General features: G+C 38.6%; 1 protein-coding gene across 1 annotated transcript; it reads left to right on the top strand.

Annotated features, from left to right (window-relative positions):
* The first annotated feature begins 452 nt into the window (after positions 1 to 452).
* LOC144655379 (fibroblast growth factor receptor 3-like) lies at positions 453 to 23,790 on the top strand. Its single transcript, XM_078515624.1, has 20 exons — positions 453 to 584; positions 849 to 1,121; positions 2,397 to 2,705; positions 4,614 to 4,877; positions 6,367 to 6,645; positions 7,016 to 7,270; positions 7,846 to 8,094; positions 9,149 to 9,421; positions 11,570 to 11,845; positions 14,914 to 15,042; positions 15,853 to 15,862; positions 16,664 to 16,854; positions 16,943 to 17,059; positions 17,570 to 17,754; positions 17,872 to 17,991; positions 19,636 to 19,712; positions 20,183 to 20,223; positions 20,656 to 20,752; positions 21,259 to 21,355; positions 22,069 to 23,790. Exons 2-20 carry the CDS (start codon positions 896 to 898, stop codon positions 22,222 to 22,224), a joined length of 3,351 nt encoding a protein of 1,116 aa, XP_078371750.1. The 5' UTR covers positions 453 to 584; positions 849 to 895; the 3' UTR covers positions 22,225 to 23,790.
* The last annotated feature ends 1,390 nt before the right edge of the window (positions 23,791 to 25,180 follow it).

Here is a 25,180-nt window from a genome sequence, read left to right as displayed (position 1 = left end):
CTAAGAAAATGGTGAAATTCAACATGGCGGATCCAAGATGGCGGCTCTAGTGACGTCATGTTACGTGATACGACGTCACAGCCAATAAAAATTATGTCATCTTGTAGATTAAGCTAAGTGCAAAATAATTTCGTTGCGCCGTAATAGAACGAAATTCCTGGGGATCCATCCACTCACCCCCGCCCCCCGCCTTGTATAACAGTAGGTAAATAAATTTGCTTGTATGTACGAGGGTACCTATAGGGCTTCATTGCACTATGATTTACATTAAGGACTGACGATGGACGGACGGACGGAAGGAAAGACGGACGGACGGAAGGAAAGACGGACGGACGGACCGATGGACGGACGGACGGATGGATGAATGGATAGATGGGCTGATTCAATTATTATTTCATTTTCTTTAGAAGTCAACGGTGCTTGGAGCAAATGGAGCAAATGGAGTCTTTGCACTAAGACTATCAGTGGCATACAAACAAGGACGAGAGAATGCACAAATCCAAAGCCAACGCCTGGTGGAAAACCTTGCGGCGGTTCCAAAGTAACTGTAAGAGAGTGTAGCAACAATTCAAGCTGCCAGGAAGGTACATGAAGATAAGTTATCGAATTATGGCCTTCTGGGTTAAGTTTTCTATGATATTTTATACAACTGTCTAAGGCTCCGGTTTGGTCTTCAAGAAAAAGGCCTTTTGCACTTATTGATTTCGGAGGCACTGTCACGTATTCGTGACTTTGAGAAAATGCAAGTCAAATCATTTTGACAAACCACCCAACACATTCCACCTTCAAAATAAAAGCACAGTAGCATTTACGTATATTAAAAAAATATATAATGACATTTTTATCAGATTTTCCACTACGTTTTCGAACGGGAAAGATTCCATCACTTGGCACTATGGAAATCTACAAGAACAACACCTGGGAAAAACTTTGTACCACAAATTGGGACAAAGACGAAAGCATTTTGACGTGCATGGCAATGGGTTACTTTGAAAACCGCGTTTTGGATAATGGAACATGGTACAATGACAGTGATGTCTCGAACGCTACTTTCCACAGTAATTGTTTCTCACTGACTAACTGCGTGAATAAGAACGATGACAGACTACAACTATGCAAAGGTATTTATTACATCAGAATCATAAAATGTACCGGTATCATGCTTCTTTTGTAAGAGCATTTAGCAACTCCAAAACTAACAGCTTGTACGCCTTGTACCAGAAGACCAAAACGCTTGTGAGGAAGCTCGAGTGAAAGTTATTAAGATCGCTACTGGCATAAAAGTTCATTAATCTTTCCTTAATATACAATCTTCGTTCACTGTCCAAAATCCACGCGCGCAATTGGTTAAAATAGATCACGTGATTTTGCTTTACCTGTCGTCAGCAAACTCAGACAGTGCAGTATTGACAATAATGCACAAAAATCGTGCATTATTGAAAGTGTCTTCAGCTTCAAGGCTTGTAGAAGTGGAAGAAAAATATATTCCTCAAATTATCAACGATCCAATACCAAACAAAATCGAAGAGGATAACAACTTGAAGCGCTTTCATGTTCAAAGGTAAACTGCAGCTCAATAAATACATTTTTGTGTGCGATTGACTTGCTTGTAGTTGCTTGATTGTGAAAGCCATCGACTTGCATTGAACAAGCTTCTCGCTGACTGTATTTTTGAACGACCACAGCTGATGAACGATTTTATGAACCATTTTAAGCTTTATTTCTGTACGGCTAATTTGTGACTTTTATATTATTGATGTAATCCCGTGTAGTTATGTACTACTACACTTCTTATTTTTAAACATTAAGTTTGTTGTTTGAAGTTCGTTAAGTCGATGATCGCTTGCAGTTCGATGCAGTGTACTCAGATTGTATATTAAAAGGGTTAGAGTCTGTTCGTTCGTGTTTTGTTGACAAATACACGCACTTGCTGGCCTCACAATGAACTCGAAATTTTCAATACTGCACTCGGCTACGCCTCGTGCAGTATTGAAAATTTCTCGTTCATTGTGCGGCCAGCGCGTGCGTGTATTTGTCAACAAAACACTCACAACAGTCTCTAACCCATAAATATCCTGCCAAAGTAAACCGACAGATAGACAGACAGATCAGACAGACGGTCATACAGACAGATAGGCTGGCTGGCGTCAGACAGACAGACAGACAGACAGATCAGACAGACGGTCATACAGACAGTTAGCTGGCTGGCAAACAGACAGACAGACAAACAGACAGACAGACAGACAGAGAATTAAACTATTTAAGAGTACTAACAAAGCATTTAGCTGTAAATAAACTCGTTTATTAACAAACTTTGTTATTCGTTAACAAACATACATATACTTGTGAAATTTCGTTTAACAAATTCACTAAGCCATGCTTTGTATTTTCAAAAGTCCCTGTACGTTTAAATGGTACAAGATCAAACTATGGTGGAAGAGTGGAAGTTTTTTACCGTGGAAAGTGGGGAAGAGTCTGCCGTAATAAATGGGACATTAAGGATGTACAAGTAATTTGCCGTCAACTTGGTTTTAAAGACGCCCTGGCGGAATTCACTGGGTCGGATGTTGCGGATAGCAACCTTCCATTTGTGATGTCTGGAGTGAGCTGTACTGGAGACGAACCTGACCTTGCATCTTGTGCGCGTACTGATGGGAACGTTGACTGTCAAGGAGACACGGGCGCTGAAGCATTGTGTGAACCCTGTAAGTAATATATTTATCCATTTAGCAAAGCAATACTTTCCATTTTTAGTACGGAATTATACAATAATTTAACTATGTGATTAGTGAGACTATTACTACCAGTTTCGAGCGACCGTGAATGGCTAACTTTTTTCTGCGTTTTCTCACGTGTAAAACATTCAAGTTTGTCTAGACAAACTGTCGCGTTTTACAAGTAAACCATTTAAGGTAGTTTAACGGAAAAAAATCACTCCAAAATATAAAAAATAAATAAAAAATCGAAGATTGCTGTCGCAGCAATTGCCAGAAATGTAAAGCCGCCCTTTGCTGTCGACATTCATTGAAGAAATATAAAAAGTCGACACAAAAGTTTTCAAAACCATTGTTTCATGTGCAGAAACACACAGGCGGAGCTGTCAAACATGACATGTTGACGCTTCAAACGTTAATTGGTTCAGTTGAAAAACGCGATGGTTTGTCTAGACAAAGTTGAATGTTTTACCCGTGAAAAAAGCGGGACAAAGTTGGCCTTTCACGGTCGCTCGAAAATGGTAGTATTATTAAATTATGTGATTAGACATTGAGGACTCAAATCTCTGTTAGACAGTCATACGTTCGATATCTAGGGGCAATCACTGTTACCAACCATTCTCGACCCATAAGTTTCTACCGAATCATAGGAACACGAGTGGAAGTGTGGGAGAACGAGAAACGTTGTGGGAACACGCGGCGCATATTCTGCGGTATTCCACGGGGAATACAATTTATTATATACGTACTGAGATTTACTCACTAAAAAGCCGTTAAGTAAATTTTCGTTCGCAAACCGATGTAAACCAATCAAATAAGCGCGTATCGCTTTTTCACGTTTAAGAAAAATGATACGCTCCGCTCACTCGTTCGATTTCTGATATTTTACCAACTCGTGCGTAAATACCGTACGCGCGCACTCTCCATGAAGTATTCTATATGTATTACAAAAGATTGCCGGCGTTCATCACGGCTTCCAAGTTTTCCCGTCGAAAGCTGGCAGCGCGCTCTATTTCTTATTCAGCTCGATTTAGATTTTGCAAGAAGATGTTCAAACATGAATGAAGAACCAAATTTTTCCCTCGAATGCGACATTACATACCTTAGATCTTCGGAAAAACCTGATACTACAGACGTAAAACTTTGTGCAGACGTCGAGGAATTTGCCAAGCAGCAAACGAAAACCAAGAAACGGTTGAGGAAACAGCTTTGCATCGCGATCTTTTCCACGTTCAAGCAAAACAAATATTCTGAAACCAGAACTCTCAATGACTTACCACCGCCAAGGCATATTCTGCTGGCTTTTCGAAAAGTAGATGGAGGAATCTTAACCGGATATGGTAGCACTTAACATTTTGCAATAAGCTTGTATTAATTTGAAGTTGTAGCTTTTTGTAAGTTGTGTGAATTCGTCCAGTAAGCTTTATTAACTGTCATGCCTATGTAAGAGACATGGGATAAAATAGTTCTGCAATGTTTTCTCGTAGAATACCGTGACTATCCCACTCGTGACTTGATTTTTCTTTGTATACAAACTAGCCTAAAGGCTCGTGTGTGCGTACAGTGAAAAATCAAGTCACTCGTGGGATATTTCACGGCACGCCACTCGAAAACATTGTATCACTAGTATGTATTCACATTTTCCCCAAAACTAGAAGAGCCAGTAATAAGTACATAACTATGATATACCTGCAGTTGGCCTTAGGAGGTTGGACGTCTGGTTTCAACAGGGTTCGAATAGGGACTAAAGCTATTTGTATTTGATTAGGGTAAACATATAAGAAACTAATTAAATTAGACATATGAAGAAGAAATATACATCAAGATTACCTATACGAATTTTCTCCACATCAAACTGTTCATCAGACTGAATAAATAAATTGTTCTTTGTTCTTTCAGTGGGAGACAAAATAGTGTTGCCCAGGGAGGAAATAGTTATGGATATTGGCAGCAAGGAAAACTTCCGTTGTACTCTACGGAACGAGACGAACTTGATTAGGTGGTATAACAGCACAGGCCAAGAACTCATTTCTGCACCTGATGGAAGGATCAGGACGTTCCGAAATGGTACATTTGCCATAGAAAGAGTTGAGTTGTCTGACGGTGGAACGTATCAGTGCCAAGGATTAAAATACACGCAGTACTACACTATATATATTGACGGTAGGTTAAGTTATTCATATTAAAAAAACCCGTTGGATTACAAAAATATCTTATGTAGGTGATCATATTTACTTCGACCCTAATTCAAGGAGAAGGGTGAAAAAGAACCCGCATGGAATTCAAGCAATGACAACTTGAAAGGTATATATGCAGGTTATCTTTGCCAAATCGCCACGTGAAATTTATCCTGGAACGTGAACGTTTGTGTGACAAAGTTGTATTAGAGGACCATGCAGGAGGTGGTACAGCTCAAATCACCGATTTCGCTCAAACCTAGCATAAATGTTGGGTGAGATGAACTATTTACTGTGGCAAATCATTAGCTCAAAATATTTTATTCCCTTCGAGTTACGGCACCTTTTGCAAAAATGGCCATTTTTCACTAATTTATGCATATTTAATTAGCTGACTTTGATTGACGAGTTCCATAAGAAAAAAAGACTTCTGAAAATAAAATTCACTGCATTATATTATGTGGTTATTAGGCTTTAAGAACAATAATTCACTTCAACCGTCCGATTTGATTTCTTCTCCTCAAACGGTCTTTTGGAAGGTACACATTTCGTACTGTTGGAAATAGCCTTCCATTAGTGCCAAATATCTCCCATGAGGAAAACATATATACATTATTCTTACATGGGCGATGAAATCCATAATTTAACTTCACAAAAATGGCACAAAATGTTTGGGGACCCTATATATTTTATTCGTACTGAGGAACTAAACACACGTGACTTAACGATTTCTTGCTATTTCTTCAAACTCACCGAAACACAGAAGCCGTTTATTTGCCTCAATTTGGCACAAAATTGGTACGAAATAGAAAATCTATCGATAACAATCACAATATTGGTAAAGAAAAGGCACCTAGGGCATTTATCGGAGCATTTTCAGAGCCATATAATTCGGCAATGTCGTGATAGCAAATGTAAATACAGCAGCAAAAGATTTTCTTCACAGGCTCGCTCAATCCAACATTTAGGCAGGAACATCAAAGTTAAGAAACAAGAAAGTAATGCTACATACATGCCACTTATCGACACTTAGATACTTTCTTCTGAATATTTTTGTTCTTCCTTGCCGCACTTCGATCTAATTTGACATGTGCACTGTTGCTTTGAGGCGAGCTGAACTTATATAGCCAATCCATCGTGGGTTATACTTCGTGAAAGGTATAAACAGGTTTTCAATAAAGTCATTCAAAGAGCTGTTCAAAGTTTTTACTCACCATACCCAACATTTACGCCAAGTTTGAGCAAAATCGGTGATTTGAGCTTATCACCTCTTGTCTGTTTCTGCCCTGTTCTCTCATGGACGCACTCATAAAGCTCTGTTCATAAAACTTGGCTTCCCATTCTTTTATAAAAAGTGTTAATGACTTTGAACAGCGCTTAATGGCCTGGAACTATTTGTTTTCTATCAAAATAGCAGATCTAAATTTTTCTTTCTCGTCATCCGCATCTTAGCGAAGTTGCCTTTCCTTCAACAGCAAGATTTACTGAGGAGTATCCCCATCAAACACTTATTGTCGGCACGTCTGGCATTCTTAAGTGCAATGCTGAGGGAGCTCCACCTCCTCGGTTCACGTGGACCAGAACAGATGGAAAGGCAATTGATACGAAAAGATTCAGACAGCTGCCAAATGGGAATATGGATGTCAATCCAGTTAAGTCAGTCGATAAAGGAGAATACATTTGTACCATAGAGCAGAAGAAAGGAAACAAGCGGACCACAAGTAATGACCAATCTATAAACGTTTCCATTACTGGTAAGAAAATATTTGCATTTATTCCACCGAGGCCTCTCACACGAAGAAAACCTTACTCCTTTTATAGAACGTCTTTTGAAAATTCACGAGTATAATTTTATTTTTTTTACGTAAGATTTTTTTTTGGCCGCTTAGCGTTGCAAATGACGGGTTTATAAGACTCTTGGAAGGTGCTTCTACCTCCTCTATTTCTAGTGGAAATTTCGTCACTTGAAAATAACTTACTCCTTTATTATTTCAATTGGGGCAAGAACGTCATCTAAATACGCTTACCAGAACCACATAAGTAAGTTATATTTAGAATATTCACCTTGACACTCCCCTAAGACATCGCTCATTGTATTTATATTTGTTCCTTTCTGATGCTTAGTTCGCCCAGAAGTCCAATTATTAGGGCCGACCCGGGCCATACGGAAAGGAGACAGTGTCAACCTGACTTGTGTCATCAAAGCAGGCTTACCCAAACCACGGGTGTTATGGTATAAAAATGAAACTCTTCTAGTGGACGAGAAGAATACGAATTTAATCCTAACAGGGGTAACAGATAAAGATGAGGGATTGTACAGATGTGAAGCACGAAATCGTGGTGGTATGGCTGATGACATCGTTAATATTGCTGTTGATAGTAAGTGTATACAAACGATAATTTGCGTTTTCCCCTAGAGCATTCAAGGGTGTACTATTATCACTTGTAATGCTTTTCTTCGTTTCGTAGCTATTGGTGGTTTACGTCGGTGTTTTTCGATCTTCTTCTTAGCGTTCATCAAAAGATCTATGCTAAGTCATGTGTCAAATCCCATTTTTCTTTATTGTAATTATTTTGAAATAAAAGCGATTCACTTGCCCCGTCGGACGCTGGCCATGGGTCATGATAATCGATCATGTGATTGAATTAAGCTTCACAAATTTTATCATCAGGAGTAAAATGAACAGGAACCTTTTTTCAATTTGTCTATGGGAAAGCAAAGGCCTTCCCTTCCACGTGCACCCATATGTAATGCACGAGCTATGTTGACACAGTGATAAACACAATGATTTGAGGAAAAATTATACCGGTACTCTAAAAAAGACTGGTAAAACTACCAAATGATTTCCGTCAATAATTATGAAAGCTAACAAAGTGATTTCAAAAGATTTTGGGCAGAAGTAATTGCATGGCAGTGACAAGAGAATTAACTTTTATGTTCTTTTTTGTTTAAGTTCCACCTAAAATGAATCCCCTGCTCGCGAATCAATCTGTTCCATATAACTCTACATTTGCAATAAGTTGCTATGTGAGTGGAGATCCTCCACTGAAGGTCAACTGGACGAAGGATGGATTGGACCTTCGTAACAAAGAAAACACACTCACTATCGACAGAATTACTTTCGAGGACGCAGGCTGGTATGGATGTAGTGCTGAAAACAAGGCAGGAAAAATACAGATAAATTTCTGGATTGACGTAACAGGTAAACAACTGTTTCTACTTGACATGTTACGCAATTTGACCCTATCAAAACAGACGTACTTCAAACGTTAATAACACTGTGCCTTTATCTGTTATTTATCCAGCAACAATTCGATATGACTTTATTCGCGTCTTCGTGGCGAGACACTAAAAATTTGCATATTGTAAGTTGTTTTGGACTTTCGTGGTCAAAATTGTATCTTCTACAATATTCCGTTTATTATTACATATACACGATCTTTGTTGCTCCTCGAGTTCAAGTCAAAGTACAATGTCCTTATCACATGATGATTCGCGCAAAACTTAAAATAAAATACAATATAAAGAAAAGAAAAAATGGAAGCGAATAAACAAAACAGTGCAAATAATGTCTTGTTACTGTTTATGAAACTTGATGTTGCCAATGCCAACCATATTTTCAATGCCAAGTGCTTTCAAACTTTGAATTGACCAGTTCTTATGAATATTTTTAACCTTCTTGCAGTAACGTTAACATGTTTAGATCAATCTAGCATGCTTTTATTAGTTTTGAGTCAGTTTTGATAATTTTCTAACGCCATGGAATAATGAAGAAATCCAAGATGATGGCTGTTTGATAATCTTGACGTAATTTCCACTCCATACGTTGCTGGTCTCAAAGGAAACATGTTTGGAGTTACACGTACTATACACTCCACAAGTTTGTTTGTCGTAGTTTTAATACTCTGAGTATTTACGATTAAAAGTGTTGGTTCGTGATAGATAAACTGTGCTAATTAAGCTGTTTTAATAGCCAAAAGAGTTGCCCAACGGTCAACCAAATCGTTTGAAACGACAAAAGCGTCACGTGGTGAAACTTATGTACTTTTCAGGTTGTTCAACGATGCGTTACAGAAATAAATACCTTTTAATGGAATACCTATCGCTTTTCATTGAAACCTATTAGTCAAAGTGCTAGAAAGTTAAAGATGACTTTAACTTTTTGACTTAGAAAACTCCTGTGCAAGATGATTTAAATTACGCTTTTTCATGGTCATAAATTGAACACAACTAATTAAACAAAATGTTGCCAAAAGTTTCTCCTCAGATTGTTGTGTCCACAAGAAACCAAACTGTTCCTGAAGGCAACACAACTGAGCTTTTCTGCAAAGCGACGGGTTTTCCAAAACCGACAGTCAGTTGGAAATTTAATGATGGACGTCTTCCTTCGCGTGCTTTTGAAAAACCTACCGAGGATGGATCCAACCTACTTCTTCCAAATGTAACAAAAGATATGGAAGGCACATACAGATGCACAGCAGAAAACAAAGCAAACACAACAAGTTTGACCTCAACTCTTCGTGTTTTAGGTGAGTACCAAATATATCAACGACAAACTAACCTACGAGAAATTGCCGTCAATGATACATTTTTTTGTTGTTTTGGAAGAAAGTGTTGCACGATGCTCTATCTGTGTCTAAAGTAAGCCGGGGGGGGGGGGGGGGCTACCCAAAAAAGTTTTGTACGGGGAGGCTCCGCCCCGAGCTCTTACCCCTTACCCTTTTATATACCATTTTGCCAAAAATTGTACCCCTTTCGTATACCTTTTAATAAAGAAAGGTATCCCTTTCATATACCTGAAAGTCATGGTATAGAGTAGTAGCGCTTAATAAATTGAAATAATACAGCCATAAATTACATCTGTTCGAAATACCGTATTTATTCGATTAAGCGCCCTGGGCGCTTATTAAATTTTTGGACCTTGAGGGTGGGCGCTTATTCGAGGTGGGCGCTTATTCGAGGCTGGGCGCTTATTTAATTTTCACCATTTTTAAGCAAATAGCGCGTTTATTTTGCAAGAAAACAATGTATAACAATTAAACGTGAAGGTGTACCAAAGCTGAATTTTAAATTTTAATTGAAAGTTTCAGTAAAAAAATAAAAAGTTTCGGTCTTCGGGATAGTATTTTAGTAGTAATTAGTCAATTTTAATCTTAACTTCAACAACAATCAAAATTCCTCTTTTAAGGAGGGTGGGGTGGGCGCTTATTCGAGGTGGGCGCTTATTCGAGGTTGGGCGCTTAATCGAATAAATACGGTAGTTTAATTAAAGGCCCTTTCAAAAACCTAACTGACAGATTTCCATACCCTTTCGTATACCTAAACTTATGAAATCCCTACCCTTCTATATACCTGAAGCCTGAAAAAGGTACCCTTTTCGGGCGGAACCTCCCCGTATAGGCCATATAGGGAGTACCCCCCCTCCCCCTCCGGGAAAGTAAGTTGTAAAGCTACTTTGTACAGTCGAACCTCTCCTTACGGGCACCTCCATAATACGGACCTGAATATCACAGGCAATTCACTTGGTCAGAAAGAGACAAAATTCATAGAGCGGTTTTCACTTGAGTGTTGAAAGTTAATTGCGTTTGCTTTGGTTTTGCATTGCTACGCTTAGTGATTGGCTTAAAAATCTCGCGCGACTTTCTCAGCCAATCAGAACTAAAACCAAAACCAATCGTGACTCGCTCGCGCACGTTTTCCCGCGCTTCGTGCCGGCTACATGTATTTGCTTGGAGTTTTGATTGGTTCACTGGTTTGTCTGTGTCCTTTGTGATTGGCCGGAGTAATTACTTTGGTTTTGTTTTTACCACAGGGAGCCCAAGCTCACGTTTGGAACGGTCGGTAGGCAAAAATTGGTGTTGCGTAACACTAGACTGTTGAGAATATTATAAGGTTTTGTATGAGATTTGGGTCGATTTTGCCGTATTTATGCTTAAAATACTGTAAATATACAAAATAAACTTACTTTTGCCATTTGCTGTGTCCTCTTGCCTGTTTTGCGTCTAGAAGTGGTGTTTTAGTCGATTTGTCTCTTCCCTATTCCTTCCTTCCTAAGACGGAAGGAACAGGGAAGAGAAAAATCGACTAAAACACCACTTCTAGACGCAAAACAGGCAAGAGGACACAGCAAATGGCAAAAGTAAGTTTATTTTGTATATTTACAGTATTTTAAGCATAAATACGGCAAAATCGACCCAAATCCCATACAAAGCCTTATAATATTCTCAACAGTCTAGTGTTACGCAACACCAATTTATACCTACCGACCGCTCCAAACGTGAGCTTGGGCTGCCTGTGGTTTTACGACACTCGATTGAAACCTGCTCTATAAACTCTACGTCTGTAATACGGACACTCCTACCTGTCCCTTTGGTGTCCGTATTAAATAGGTTCGACTGTTTGTCATGTAATCGACTGTTTATTGTATTTGTTATGTCTACGTATACAGCTCATATTTCCAAACAAGATAATGGAATATCCTCTTAACTGTTTGCCACTGAGCACATCAAAACATTTCAGCCTATAGCTTATTTTCCTGACCAGTGATTTAAGATTTGCACTTATCACAACTGGCCATATTTTATCTTCCGATGTGGTTTATGCTCTTTAATGTGCCAAACAATTGCTTACATTGACGACTTTATTCATTCATTTCTTCGTTTCTCTTAATTAAACAGAAAAACCCACTTCCGAAATTATTCCAAAACTCTATCCCACGCTAATGGAAGGAGATGCACTCAGATTGAGTTGCAGAGTCAATAAAGTAACATTGCAAATCAAATGGAAGAAAGACGGTGCCTCAGAAATTCCAAGAGCAGAAATCGGTCAGCGAGTAGGTGATGAAAGTGCGCTTCATATTGCAAGCGTTGTGTCGGATGACAGTGGTGATTACTCTTGTGAAGCACACAACAGGGCAGGCACCGTGTCCTCAACTGTGAAGATAACAGTCAGGGGTAAGATTGATGACACGTTTTCATGTTATCAAGAAAACTTTTGTGTTACATAGCCTGATCAGGTAGCCTGATTAGCGCTATGTCGTATACAATCGGTGCTCGAGCAATTAAACTCGAATTTATTCAGTACGTATAGCAAGAAACAGAGGTTGCAACAATCAACTTCATAGTTGTATTATTTTATGAAATCCAAAAATCCTTTCAGGTTAAAATCGTACTTGATACTGATTTTTGTATTGTTGCCTTGTAATCTCGTTCCCAGATCTTGCGGGTAGACGAGCCGGAAGGCGAGATCTGGTCAAATCTGATTTGTACCACGTGATCGCCTGTCAGGAATGTGGCAGTCGAGTCAAATGAGCATGCATGAGACAATTCTAAGATCAAAGATCTCTTCGAGATATCGGCTATTTTGCATGAGGTATGAATAGGGGAAATGATAATACTGAAAGCGATTTCCGATGCATTAAATCAACAGGCTAAAACCGATCTTAAAGTTTGACTGCCACTTTGCTCCAAAAGAAAGGTTATCGGCTAATTGATTTTCCTGATTATCAGCTCGTTGGGAATTTCCATTGTCAAATTCCTGATGCGCCATAAACCATGCATCTTTCATTATCGTCTCGAGTTTTACGTTTGTCTATTTATTTACATTTTGTCAGAGGCACATTGCGGTGAAGTTTTTTTTAAAGAAAACCTTTCCGTTAGTTGATCTTGTCCTCTTTTAAAGGAGAAGTTCATTCCAGAATGGCCATTTGTTTTCTTTACGCCAATAAAAAGTTTATACAAAGATATGTTATTCGCCAAAATTTCAGCCTCCAACGTTCGCTATAACCCTACGAAATCTTTCCCAAAACTCGACAACTGAACACCGCCATCTTGGAGCTGGTAATGTATGCTTGACGTCAAAGAGCTCAGCCTGAAGTTTGGCGGGAAAATTTAAATACTCGAAACTCCTTGTTTCCTTGTAGTGACGTTTGTTTGTCTAAATGCCTGTTTAAAACTGTTCAGCGGTTCAAAAATGATATGACCGTTACCGAAACTAAACTGAGAACTACCAAAGTACTCAAAATAGCTACACGTCAGCTAATCTCTACACAACATTGCGTGACGATCTAAAAATACTTCTTTCAATGAAGTAGTCTACAAACACTGTACAAACTTCATGACAACAGAAAATCGCATTCGCAAATATCCTCAGACAATGAAACAACGATTCAATCGAACAATAGCACAAACCGTGAAAAATACATACCTTTACTTCGCGAAAAGGTAGATGACGAGCGACGCGTGGCATTAAACAAATTACACACTGTAGTCTCAAAACACCATCAAAATTGCCTGCCTTGTATCTTTCATTTTGTTCAAAATTTCCCTTCAAGTGATGAGTGATGACCAAAAAATACTTCTTTCAATAAAAACAAATAACACTTAAAAAAACTAGAACTGCTGACGCATTCCTTTCGAATGACGTCTACATCACACACAGCGAAATGTGATCCTTTGGGAAATTAAAATATTCCCTTGAGAAATTTAAACAGTCCCTTGTAGTTTACAAATATGTGGGGAATTCGGTAAGAGAGTGACAAGCTTGTCTCCAGGATGTTCTATAATAACCTCTGATTGGCTCTTGAATAGGGCCGTTTATTCGTGTGCCGTTATTGGTCGAGTGAATCTTGTGAAACCATAGTTACTCGTTCGATGAATACCAGATTGTGTCATATAATTTTTGCATTTGTCGTTCTATCTTGGATTTGGTCATCCAATTTATTTCGCTTCTCACTTTTTTAGAAAGGGCACTTTATGCTGTCAGCTGTATTATTTGAAAGCGTTTTAAGTTTAGCAGTGACGTTAGACTGTCGCTTTAATAGCAAATGTGTCGGCAAATGTGTAGAGGTCATAGGTCTGCACAGTTTCCCGTTTGTATATTTTGACACCTCTATTCTAAATTTGTCATATGTAATTACTATTGCGGTTAGTTTTGGATCATGCATATTTGCAAGATATTTTTTGAGCTCTCGAAATTTTCCCTCTGGTCCTAAATTTTCCGTGAAGATGTCGACTGCATTCTGCATTTGTAATGCCGGCTGTTTATAGTGTTGCAAGGTGTGTTGCTTCTCATCACCGATGACGGATGTTCGTTGTGCGACATTCTTTCACCACAAAGCAAATGTTGATTATTAAAGATTTCTACGGTATGACTTTTTTGCTTGTTAGCTGTGTATCCTTCTTGTCGTTATTGTTGTTTTCTTTTTTATATCAGATAGTTCAAACCGGCTGCTTTTTTACCGCTTTAAACGCTAATTTCTACCAATCTGCCGTGATCGCCGCCAAGTTTATTTTGTCTCTGTTATTCATCAGAGCGTAGCTATGGTTTCACGAGATCCAATCGACCAATCATAGCACACGAAAGAACGGCCCTATACAAGAGCCAATCAAAGGTTATTATAGAAAATCCTGGTAACACGCGGGGGGGGGGGGGGGGGGCGGAACAAGCTTTTGTGCGCTGATTCGCAGACGGACTATACCGGGGTTTTGTTCATCTGCAACGCAGGCTACCTTGTGGCCGCATCGCACGTTTAAATTTTAGCGCTGTGACGGCCATGTTTTGAAACAGCCAATCAAAAAAAATTTCTTTCTTGACCAGATCTCGCCTTCCGGCTCATCTACCCGTGAGATCTTTAAGCAAGATAAGTTGCCCTGTTTAAAATCTAATAATGTTGATGATTTAACTGCATGCAGTTCTCTTTAAAACTACCAGAATTGGAAATGTACGTTTAGTATACACTATTTCAGTGAGATAAGACTTACTTCCCAACAAATGGACCCTTTTTAAATCAGTGTTATTCGTATTGGTTCATCCAAAATGATATTTTCAAATTATGAAAAAGTTAATTAACTATATTGAAAAAATAATTTATTTGATTGGTTAACTTTACCTATTTTTGAAGGACAATTTTTGTCTTAAAATGTTTCATTTCCCTTGATAAACAAGGCTTTTTAAAAAGTGAAAACTATTTGAAATCAAGTATGTGCTAATAGTGAGGTTTTGAATTCGATTGTCTTGACAGCCGCTCCTTCTAGCTCCAGTGGTTCTCTGGAGTGGGATTACATTGTGGGACCTATAACTGCTTCCATTCTTCTATGTTGTACTATTGCTGTCGGCTGGTATATCTGTAAACGTCGAAGATCAATAGCAGGTGAGTGGATAACTGAGTGCGTACGTGAGCGGCCGAGCAAGCGAGCAAGCGAGCAAGCGAGCAAGCAAGCAATCCTACAAATATTAATTACCTGTGTGGCATAACTCGATGAGAAAACGCCATTTGTGAGAGTTTTTCAGGGATATGCACATTTAAATTTAGTCTCTATGGTATAGTTCGAGAGAAAAAGGTACATTGTATGTGAAAAAAATAAAAATACTTCAGGAATATACAAAAGGAATGTTAAGTCACAAGAAGAAACCCTATCAAGTGCATGCTAGACAAATTTTGTTTTTTTTGTTTACGGACACTTTGTTATTGTTACTAAACAGTCGGCTACGCTGTTCGCACTTTTTTATCATTTTGAGAAAAAATAGAGCATGCTAAGGAACAATCACGTTTGTTATAATTAGTATAGATATGTAACAAGACAGCATGCTGTCCAATTGGAAATAATTCGATGAAAAAAATTCCGAGGACAGCCAAAATCGGACGAAGCCGTAGGCCTCGTCCAATTTGGCTCTCAGAGGAATTTTTTTTCTTCCCTTTATAAGCCCTCCGGATAAAAGGCCCTACGTTTATAAGCCCAACCAAAACCCCTTACGAAGTTGTATAAGCCCAGGGCTTTTTACCGGAATTGTACGGTATAGGATTTACTGACAGCTACATAATTAGTATTTAAAAATGATTCGTCACGATTAAAATGCTGAACTTTCCAAAAATTGTTTTCTTACTCATACCGTGGTTAAAATGCACATGACCTTGTTTGTTTTATTTTTTATGTTTCATTATTTTACCCTGGGGGAACAGCCATAACCAAGTAAGTAAACCATGTAACTCTTTCATCAGTACATATTATCCGAAACCCTCTTTAAATTAAAAGCATGGATCAGTCAGCCACTTTAAAATGCATCAATCATGATAGCGGAGCTCCAGCGGCCCGAAGGGCCGCAGAGCGGAATTTTATAACCATAGAAATAGGAAAACTGTGCATTTAATTTTTCATAGACATCATGGCTAGCGGCATGGCTCGTGGGCGCGTACGAACGTACATATTCCGGTTAAAGGCATACTGGAAAACTAAAGGTTAACCTTCATATTGGACATACATCTTACGGTCAATTGACAGTCTAACGGTCAATTGACCAGTATCACATGACAATATCGCGGGCTCAGGTGTAGAGCTCATCGAGGTCACGTGTTTTTTGAAGTTGAGCGCTGACCAGGTAATGGTTTTTCCATTGGATCGCGGGCGCAAGTCCCAATTTATTCTGTCTGTGGTTAGAAATTCAGATTAAAACACTTGCTCCTGTAAAAATAAAGGGCAAAGTAAATAACCAGGGAGCTCCGCTTTTAGGTATGGCTTAATCTATTACGTGTCTTCTGGGAAAACTATCACAAGCATTCTTGAAAGTTAGAAAACGTTTTGAAAGGATTATTAGGACCCAAACTGAGTAAATAACATCTTGTTACTATACATTGTCGTTGTCGTTGTTGTTGTTGTTGTATTGAGCAGGTATTTCTGAAAACCCCTGTAGTGGTGCCCATAGTATCATGATAATATTTTAATTATTTTGCTTTATCAGCATTGAAGAAAGCCCGAACTTGTTCAATAATTTAGGCCTAATAAAGAAGAAGCAATTGAATTAAAGGTGATGAATGAGAACGTGGATAAATGGGAGGTTGCACGGGACCGTATAATTCTCAGAGAGTCCATTGGCCACGGAGCATTTGGAGCCGTCTGGAGAGCACGTCTGAGTCAACCGGGTGGAACACTTGGAAATCAAACAGTCGCTGCAAAATGCTTCACACGTAAGATCCAACTAATCTGCATTAAATTATATATTATGTAAATGACGCAAACAAGGAAAGCAATTATTTATGCTTTCGTACTTTGCAGCGAGTTCTGGAGAGGAAGGAAGAAAAGCTTTGATGAGAGAGATTGAATTGGGAAAACTGTTTGGAGAGAGTGATCAGGCAAACATTATTAAGTTTATTGGTTGTGTTACAACTGAAGGTAAATACGTTTAATAGCCCAGCATTGGAAAATGTTTCTTAGTCAAATTATGGCAAACACTTTATGAGCTTAAATGAAAGCTCTAGCGATCGGAACGTTTAATAAAATCATTGGAAATAACGCGTTAAATTGGAACTGCCCTTTAATAGTTTACGCATTGAACTGAGAATACTTTCCAGTCCTTTTTTATATGCAGTCGAACCTCCATTTAAAACGTCAAGCCTTCATGTATGGTCGCTTATGGAAGGTGGTCGCTTACTAGAGGTCAGACCGCAAGGGGTATAACTTTTGAGTCAGTCAGAGACATAATCATGTACAAATTCGCTTTATTTAGATGAACGAAAACCCAGGTGGTGGCTCCATCAACTCCCCACCCCATCCTCCCTCCAAAACATACATCTCTTCCATGGTGGGGGGGGGGTGTTGAATTTGCTTGTAAATCTAAGAATAAGTCATCAACGATGATAAAGACGTTTTCATCAGAACCATAACTTGTATTTCTCCTCATAGGATCTCCAATTATGATCATGGAGTATTTGGCACGTGGAGATTTGCTTGGGTTGCTGAGAAAAAGTCGGGGAATTAATGATAAGTATCATCTAGGTGAGGGGAATGTTGAGGAGCTAGGAATATATGACCTAGTAACATTTGCCAAACAAATTGCGGCAGGCATGGTGTTCCTCGGATCAAGAGGGGTAAGTAGTCACGTGACTGGACAGCATAGCTCAAATGCTGGCTGATTTGTACGGAAAATAGACTAAAAAAAGTTCTGGACATTTCAGTCACTATTTAGGTTGTGTTTAATTTTGTAGATAATCCATCGCGACCTCGCAGCTCGAAACGTACTTGTCGATGAGCACTATGTCTGCAAGGTGACCGACTTTGGGCTGGCATATCAGACTTTTAAATACGGACTTGGCAATGCTAAAAAGGTACATTAGTTATTTATTATACTTGGTCTTGGCTTCTACTTGCATGGAAAGTACGTAATTAAGTTTAGCAAAATTTGACCTTTCTTGATATTTTGAACACCAAAAACGACATTTAATTAATCGGTCGCTAAAGCTAAATTTTTCTTGTACCAAGTCGCGATCGCTGATTTATTTTACTTCAAAAACACACATCGCCATATTAACTAGTAATACGTGACTCGCAGGGCCTCACGAAGCTCTGGGTTATTGTTGCCTAGTAACGGACAAAATACAGCAGACAGAATACAAACAGAAACTGAACAATAACGAACTGCACGATTACAGAGACTTCGACAAAATACAGCAGACAAAATACAAACAGAAACCGCACAACAACGAACTGCACGATTACAGAGACCTCGACAAAATACAGCAGACAGAATACAAACAGAAACTGAACAACAACGAACTGCACGATGACAGAGACTTCGACAAAATATAGCAGACAGAATACAAACAGAAACTGAACAACAACGAACTGCACGATGACAGAGACTTCGACAAAATATAGCAGACAGAATACAAACAGAAACTGAACAACAACGAACTGCACGATTACAGAGACTTCGACAAAATATAGCAGACAGAAACCATCGACAAAATATAGCAGACAGAATACAAACAGAAACTGAACAACAACGAACTGCACGATTACAGAGACTTCGACAAAATATAGCAGACAGAATACAAACAGAAACTGAACAACAACGAACTGCACGATTACAGAGACTTCGACAAAATACCGCGGACAGAATACAAACAGCAACTGAACAACAACGAACTGCACGATTACAGAGACTTCGACAAAATGCCGCGGATAGAATACAAACAGAAGCTGAAGACACAAGAATACAGAGATTACAATTACTGAGACAAAATTATACAGACAGACTTTTAGTAGAATCAACTGAACAGCTACAGGATAGATTACAATTAAGAAGGGAAAGTGATGCAGCGCGCTTACAATTAGAATCGGAGGAGGAGAGAAATATTCGATTACAGTCTGCTTGAGAAAATAGTGCCACGCATAGACAACAACAATTACAGCAACAGCAACAGGAACTAAACAGAGATGATTATCTTTCCAATGGATGGAGAAATCCCGATCAGCCTTTACATCAGCAACAATGGGTTCAGAACGAAATGGCAAATTTTCATACAACAATGAACAGTTTTCAACACCAGCAGTTTATAGCCTGAATAGGCGTTGAGGGAGTATTATGTGGAAATCAGTGTTATTTTAAAAAGAAAAGAAAATACGATAAAAATGAAAGGCTCAGGATTCGAACCCACAAAATAAAAAATAATAATAATAAAAAAAAAACCTTCCCGGATTCGAACCCCCGCCCTCAGTCCCGAAGATCTGATTTCAAGTTCGACGCCTGACACCATTAGGCCACCAGCGCGTGGCCTTGTGACGTCATTTCCGCCACACACCAAGCTCACAAATAAATAAATATATATATATATATGACCGTAAACTCCACACGAGATTTCATCCCGCCTGAGCCCTTTGAGGGACAAAATTATACACCCCGTTGCGCTCGGCCTTCGGCCTCGCTTCGCGAGGAATATATGAACTTCCCAAGCTGTTTTATTCCACAGGGCTGCATCCCAGTTAAATGGACAGCACCTGAAATTCTGTTTGGAAATATTGCAGAACTCTCACCAAAAAGTGATGTGTATGTATTATATTATAAATAGCAGTTAATTTTAGTCACTATTCTGACACTGACTTTGATGAACGTAAAACAACGACAACGTTCATAATGAACTAACTACAAGACGTTTTGACCGAGAATCTTCGGCCTTCTTCGGTTCAAACATGGCAGAAAAAGCCATGGCAGAAAAAGCTTTTTCTGCCATGTTTATACCGAAGAAGGCCGAAAGTTCTCGGTCGAAACGTCTTGTAGTAACTTCATTATCAACGTTGTTTTACGTTCATCAAAGTATGTGCCATTTTTAAATGTAACTACACTGAAGAGGACCGGTAAGGTCGAAAGGCCTATGTAGTTTATTAAAATCGTGCTGTGGCTTAGTAACTAATATATAGTGTCATAGATCGAGCGTCTCAGCCAATCAGACTGTCGGATTCAGCCATTCTCCTATGAAAATTACACTTAACCCTCATATTTGCATTATTAACCTACAGGTGGTCTTATGGAATCGTTCTTTATGAGATATTTACCATCGGTAGGTTATTTTTCCTATTTCTATGTAAATCTTTAAATACATTTTTTTATACAGTAAGCAAATTGACGTTATTTTAAAAACCTTTCGAACGAATGACAAATCAGGAATAAGTTGGACCAATTTGGACCAATTACATGTTACGCTTAAATTCAGATCAAGAGGTGACGTTGTAAACCTTCTTTAGTCCAAACAGGAAAACTCTGTAACCAATTTTTCAAGTCAAAAGTAAGAAAAACATTAATCTATTGTCCTCTTTTAGAGCAACAAGCAGACAGCTATAAGTTTATTTCACACCAAGAAGCGCAATCTGTATCCCTGTTTCGGATTAACGCAGCGCCAAACGCGGTGTCCCTTGGCGTGCCACATATAACATAACTAAATATTTTTACGAGTGAATCTCCCAAACAAAAGTCTGTACTGATTTCGCAACAGGAGGCATTCCGTATCCTGATTGGTCAGAAGCCAGGACAGTTGTGGAAATTAAGGAAGGTTACAAGATGCCAAAGCCACCACATGTCGACAAATCTTTGTACGTAGTTAATCAAAGGATTGACTAAAATAATTACCAAAAGCAAATAAGTACACGTAACTTTGGTGCCTTAATACTTGCATTGAAATCTTTAGAAATCTTTTGTTGTAGTTGTTTCTTTCGTTTTGCCTTTTTTTATTTCCTTAGATATTTTCAGATATTCAGCAGTATATTTACACAGCTCTCAAATATACAGTATACGTGTCTAACCTCAACAAAATTGTTACCCAGCAAATGTTGTCAAAAAAGTTGCAATAGAACTTTTAATATCGATCGTTCGAACAAAGGCAAAACTCGCACATAGAGCATTCCGACTGTGATGGTTACCTTACAATACCTTTTGTTTTTTCAAATGTATGGGACATCGCCACTGATGTGTATGCAGCTCTGTAACGAGGCTCTTTGAAAGCCTGCACATTTCTACATTCTTAAAAGTTTTGTCGTAACCCGCGTAAACGGAAACTTTTCAGAACACAATGTCATTGAAAACAACTGTTTCTTTTTAGGTATGATATAATGGAGAGGTGCTGGAACTTTAATCCTGATTTCCGTCCCCCGTTTGAAAATCTGCGACAAAGAATGGATTCTTACATTCGTGACACGGTTTGTTATGATTTTGATAGTAACTGAGGTATTCGTATAGGCTATAAAAAATTTCGAGTGTAATGTCCTTCCATAGATCTTGTACGTTTCTTTGTTTGTGTGTTCGTGTCATCTTTGATCATCTTTGGGTATTTCCCCTTTCTCTCAAATAAGCCCATTTTAGAACATCGATCATAAAATAAATCTACCCTTTGCCAAAATGGTCTGTCAAGACATTATATTAACAGAAAATATTGCTTTGCCGATTTGACCAAGGTCCCCTTTTTGTGCCGCTTTTCTTCTCAGACGTGTTATTGAACTGGTGTAAACATGCACTAAACATTCTCCAGCAGACATAAATTTTTCTGTGCGTTATCGTATTTGTGATGCATGCACCCCTCCCCCCCCCCCTCCTTCCCCCCTCCAGCCTCCTTTTCTGCTGAACCAGATCTCAAAGGCCTTGAGACGAATGAACGGCTAAATAAGGCACCTTCACTCCCAACAACACTCCTCCTTTACTCTCCTTTAAAAAAAAAAAAAAAATATTTTAAAAATAAAAAAAAAAAAATAAAAAAAAAACAAAAAAAAAAAAAACCCTTGGGGCAAAAATTGGGAGTCAAAGGTTAAGCAAGAAAATATCTATTTATCTTCCCTTTGCCTTCCCCCTTTTGAGCACCTCTGGAGCTACCACTGTTACTTACACATTAATACCTTTTACATTATGTTCATCTCAGACATACCTAGAACTGATCAGCATGGATAAGTACGATTCAGCTAAGTACGCAAAAGTGGAAGACCTAGGAGGCGAAGACAATAAGGAACAGGTACAGGTTACTATGTCAAGCGGAACGAAATCCAGAGCAAGAAGATGGTCAAGTGTGGGACACTGAGATAAGCTCTGTCATCGATGATCCATCTGGCCTGCCCGATGTCTAAGTATGGAGCAGACTCTATTTCTAGTGTGGCGGAGTTCCAATGTTAAGTTCCACACCATCAAGCAGTTTTACTGTGAATCTTAATCTGGTCCCTCTGTTTAAATAGAGTAAATTGGCAAGGTATAATTATAGATATAATAGACAGACATAAAATAGACTTGTTTAATTTTTAAGCGATGGCGTGACATCGCTTTTATGCCATCGAACGATCGGTTTTTTTTGTCTGTTTGGCCCGATCGAACAGAAAATCAAGTTTAACTTAACAGGAAATTGCCGCGTAAACACAAAAGCACAATACTTCCGTGCAGTTAGAATGAAACACTTCAATGTATAAATGAAAGAGACTAATTATATATGATGGGGTCTATTAGATTTAGTTGACAGAAATTTTTAATTCTTATAATATAAAGGGACAGTATGAGCAAGAGACCGTTTGACCTTTCTCGCAGCTTTAAAGCTTGCTCGCGTATCGTATGTCGTTTATCCGTGATATCACACTACAGTATAACGCAATATTTGTTGAGACAACATAGGAAAATCTAAAAACAATATAAAAATATAAAATAAAATATTACTGTTTTTCAATTGAGCAAATCTACGAAGAAAATGTATTATTTGCATCCTTGGTCTGTGAATTCATAACAGCTGTATTTATTTTAATTCCATCAGATCCTCAGGCAATGCTATTTATACAATTACTAACAGGCTTCTTATGTTTAAAAAATGTAAACTGCAGTTGGATAACAGTCTTTTTCACACACAAGGTGTCAGCAACTTTTATTTACTTTACGTTTTTTCTCCAAATTATGTAAGACCCCTTGTGAAACGCCATCGCTTCTGCATGCATCGCGTGCCATTTATTGGTAATGCAATGAAAAGGTGTGCAAATTAGCAACATTATCAATTAATACGTATCGCACGTTTCAGTCAATTAATTTCCCTTTTCTACGTAACAAAGCCAAAAAATCACAGGGAAACATTTATTTTTTGTTCAGTTGTTTAGTAGTATTCGTAGCATTATGTATTCATCATTTTATTAAGAGATCACTCATTCGCTACTAATATTACTGTTTTTCCCTACAAGTTAACTTTTCATTTACTGATAAGAAAATGTAAGACAAATTGTTTACAGAGTGTTAGTTAAAGCGACAATTTCTATTTTATAAAGCACTTCTTTGAATGCATCTGAAAATCTCTTTATATAAAGCAAACTTAGGACGCGCTCGTTTGGGATCAATCCGGAATATGAATAATTAGAATAATGCGAGTAAGGGTTCGTTTAGCAGCTCAGTCTTCTGATTGTGGGATACTATTCCGGCTATTCTGCTCCCAGGAGCAGATTAGCTGGAAAATATTCCGGAATATATTCTTATTCCAGAATTTCCCAAGCGAACGCGCCCTTAGATGAACTGAAGTGTATTGCTTAGCCATTAAGTGATACGTAGGTTTTATATAATAAAAGAATAATTGCTCAATTACAGTAATTCTCAAACAATATTCAACTTTTGTAGAACACTCTGTAAGAACTAAAATAAAAATTTAAAAAATTTATTTATGGTGTATACTTTAATCAAATCTTGTCGTATTACTTGCATTTTTAATTCAGCTACCTATGCTAATGTTGTTCGGCTAAGAGGTCCATCTCCAAGTTTAAATCATGAGTTTTACTGCCGGGTGGTTGCGCCAACACGTCATACTACACACATGTTCAAGACCTTGTTGTTGTGAGAAATTACAGCCCAGCTCTATTGATCGTTTTCTGCAGTGTTAACATCCTAGCGGCCATTTGCTCGTGCTCTGGAAACGCTCTGGTGTTTATAACCGTTTTGAGCTTCTCTGAGCTTCACATCTCCTCTAACATTGCCCTAGCCAGTTTGTCGGCAGCGATTTTTTTCGAGGGTTTGTCCATGCATTGCTTTTGGGTTGTTGGAAGCGTCAATGTCCTACAAGGCAACTGCGCTTTGTCAAGTGTGGTTCACCTTATTGGCGCCTTTTGCACTAACGTTTTCGTGTACAGCGCAGTGCTTAATCTTACTCTCGCGACGTTTGAGCGTTATATCGGTGTGATCCATTCGTTCCGTTACCACGACATTTTGCCTCAGCGACGCACCGTAAAGCTCATCATCACAATTTGGTTCGTCAGTCTGTTTGTTAGCGTTCCATTTCTGGTTGACGATTTGGTTGTTGAAAAAGAGTCTCAGAAAGTCTTGTCAGTGACATTGTTTGTGGCTCTTGCTGTCATATTTTATTTCAATTTTACAATTCATTACGCTTCCAGAAGACAACGTCGCCAAGTTCGGGCACAACAGCAAGCGATGCTGCAAATCACAGCTGAAAATCAACAACGACATCGATTTAGAGGTGCAAAAACAATGTTCTTTATTTTCGTCACTCTTGTAATTTGTTTTGTCCCAGCTTTAGTGGCAAGAATTTTAGAACCTTCTTCAAACGGCGCAAGACTCAAGCCCCGAGGGGGGGGGGGGGAGGGGGGGGAGTTGACAGAAATTGTACCCCTTTCGTATACCTTTAACTGAAAAAAGGTACCCCTTTCATATACCTAAAAGACGTGGCGTGGACTTAAAACAGGACGTTTTCTTGTCATTTTCATGTAGCGCTTAATAAATTAAAATAATACAGCGATAAATTGCGTCTGTTCGAAATATTTTAATTAAGGGCCCTTTTTAATACATAAGTGACAGATTTCCATACCCTTTCATATACCTAAACTCGTGAAATCCCTACCCTTTTATATACCTTAAGCCTTAAAAAGGTACCCCTTTCGGGCGGAGCCTCCCCGTATAGGCCATTATAGGGAGTAACCCCCCCCCCCGCCCGGGGACTCAAGGCTGCCTTAATAAGACCATGGACCGCGGTATTTTTCGGACTCTATAGTACTGTATGTCTATTTGTT

The sequence above is a fragment of the Oculina patagonica genome, chromosome 5, assembly GCF_052425735.1.
Source record: "Oculina patagonica isolate OP01 chromosome 5, crgOcupat, whole genome shotgun sequence".
NCBI classification, from domain to species: Eukaryota; Metazoa; Cnidaria; class Anthozoa; order Scleractinia; family Oculinidae; genus Oculina; species Oculina patagonica.
The sequence above is the reverse complement of the archived record's forward strand: the minus strand, read 5'-3'. Positions and strand labels throughout refer to the sequence as shown.

Coding starts and splice junctions, on each gene's coding strand:
- LOC144655379 (XM_078515624.1), top strand. CDS start 896: ATGGAAATCTACAAGAACAACACCTGGGAAAAACTTTGTACCACAAAT. Junction 1,122..2,396: donor CAGACTACAACTATGCAAAG/GTATTTATTACA, acceptor TATTTTCAAAAG/TCCCTGTACGTTTAAATGGT. Junction 19,713..20,182: donor CTCTCACCAAAAAGTGATGT/GTATGTATTATA, acceptor ATTAACCTACAG/GTGGTCTTATGGAATCGTTC.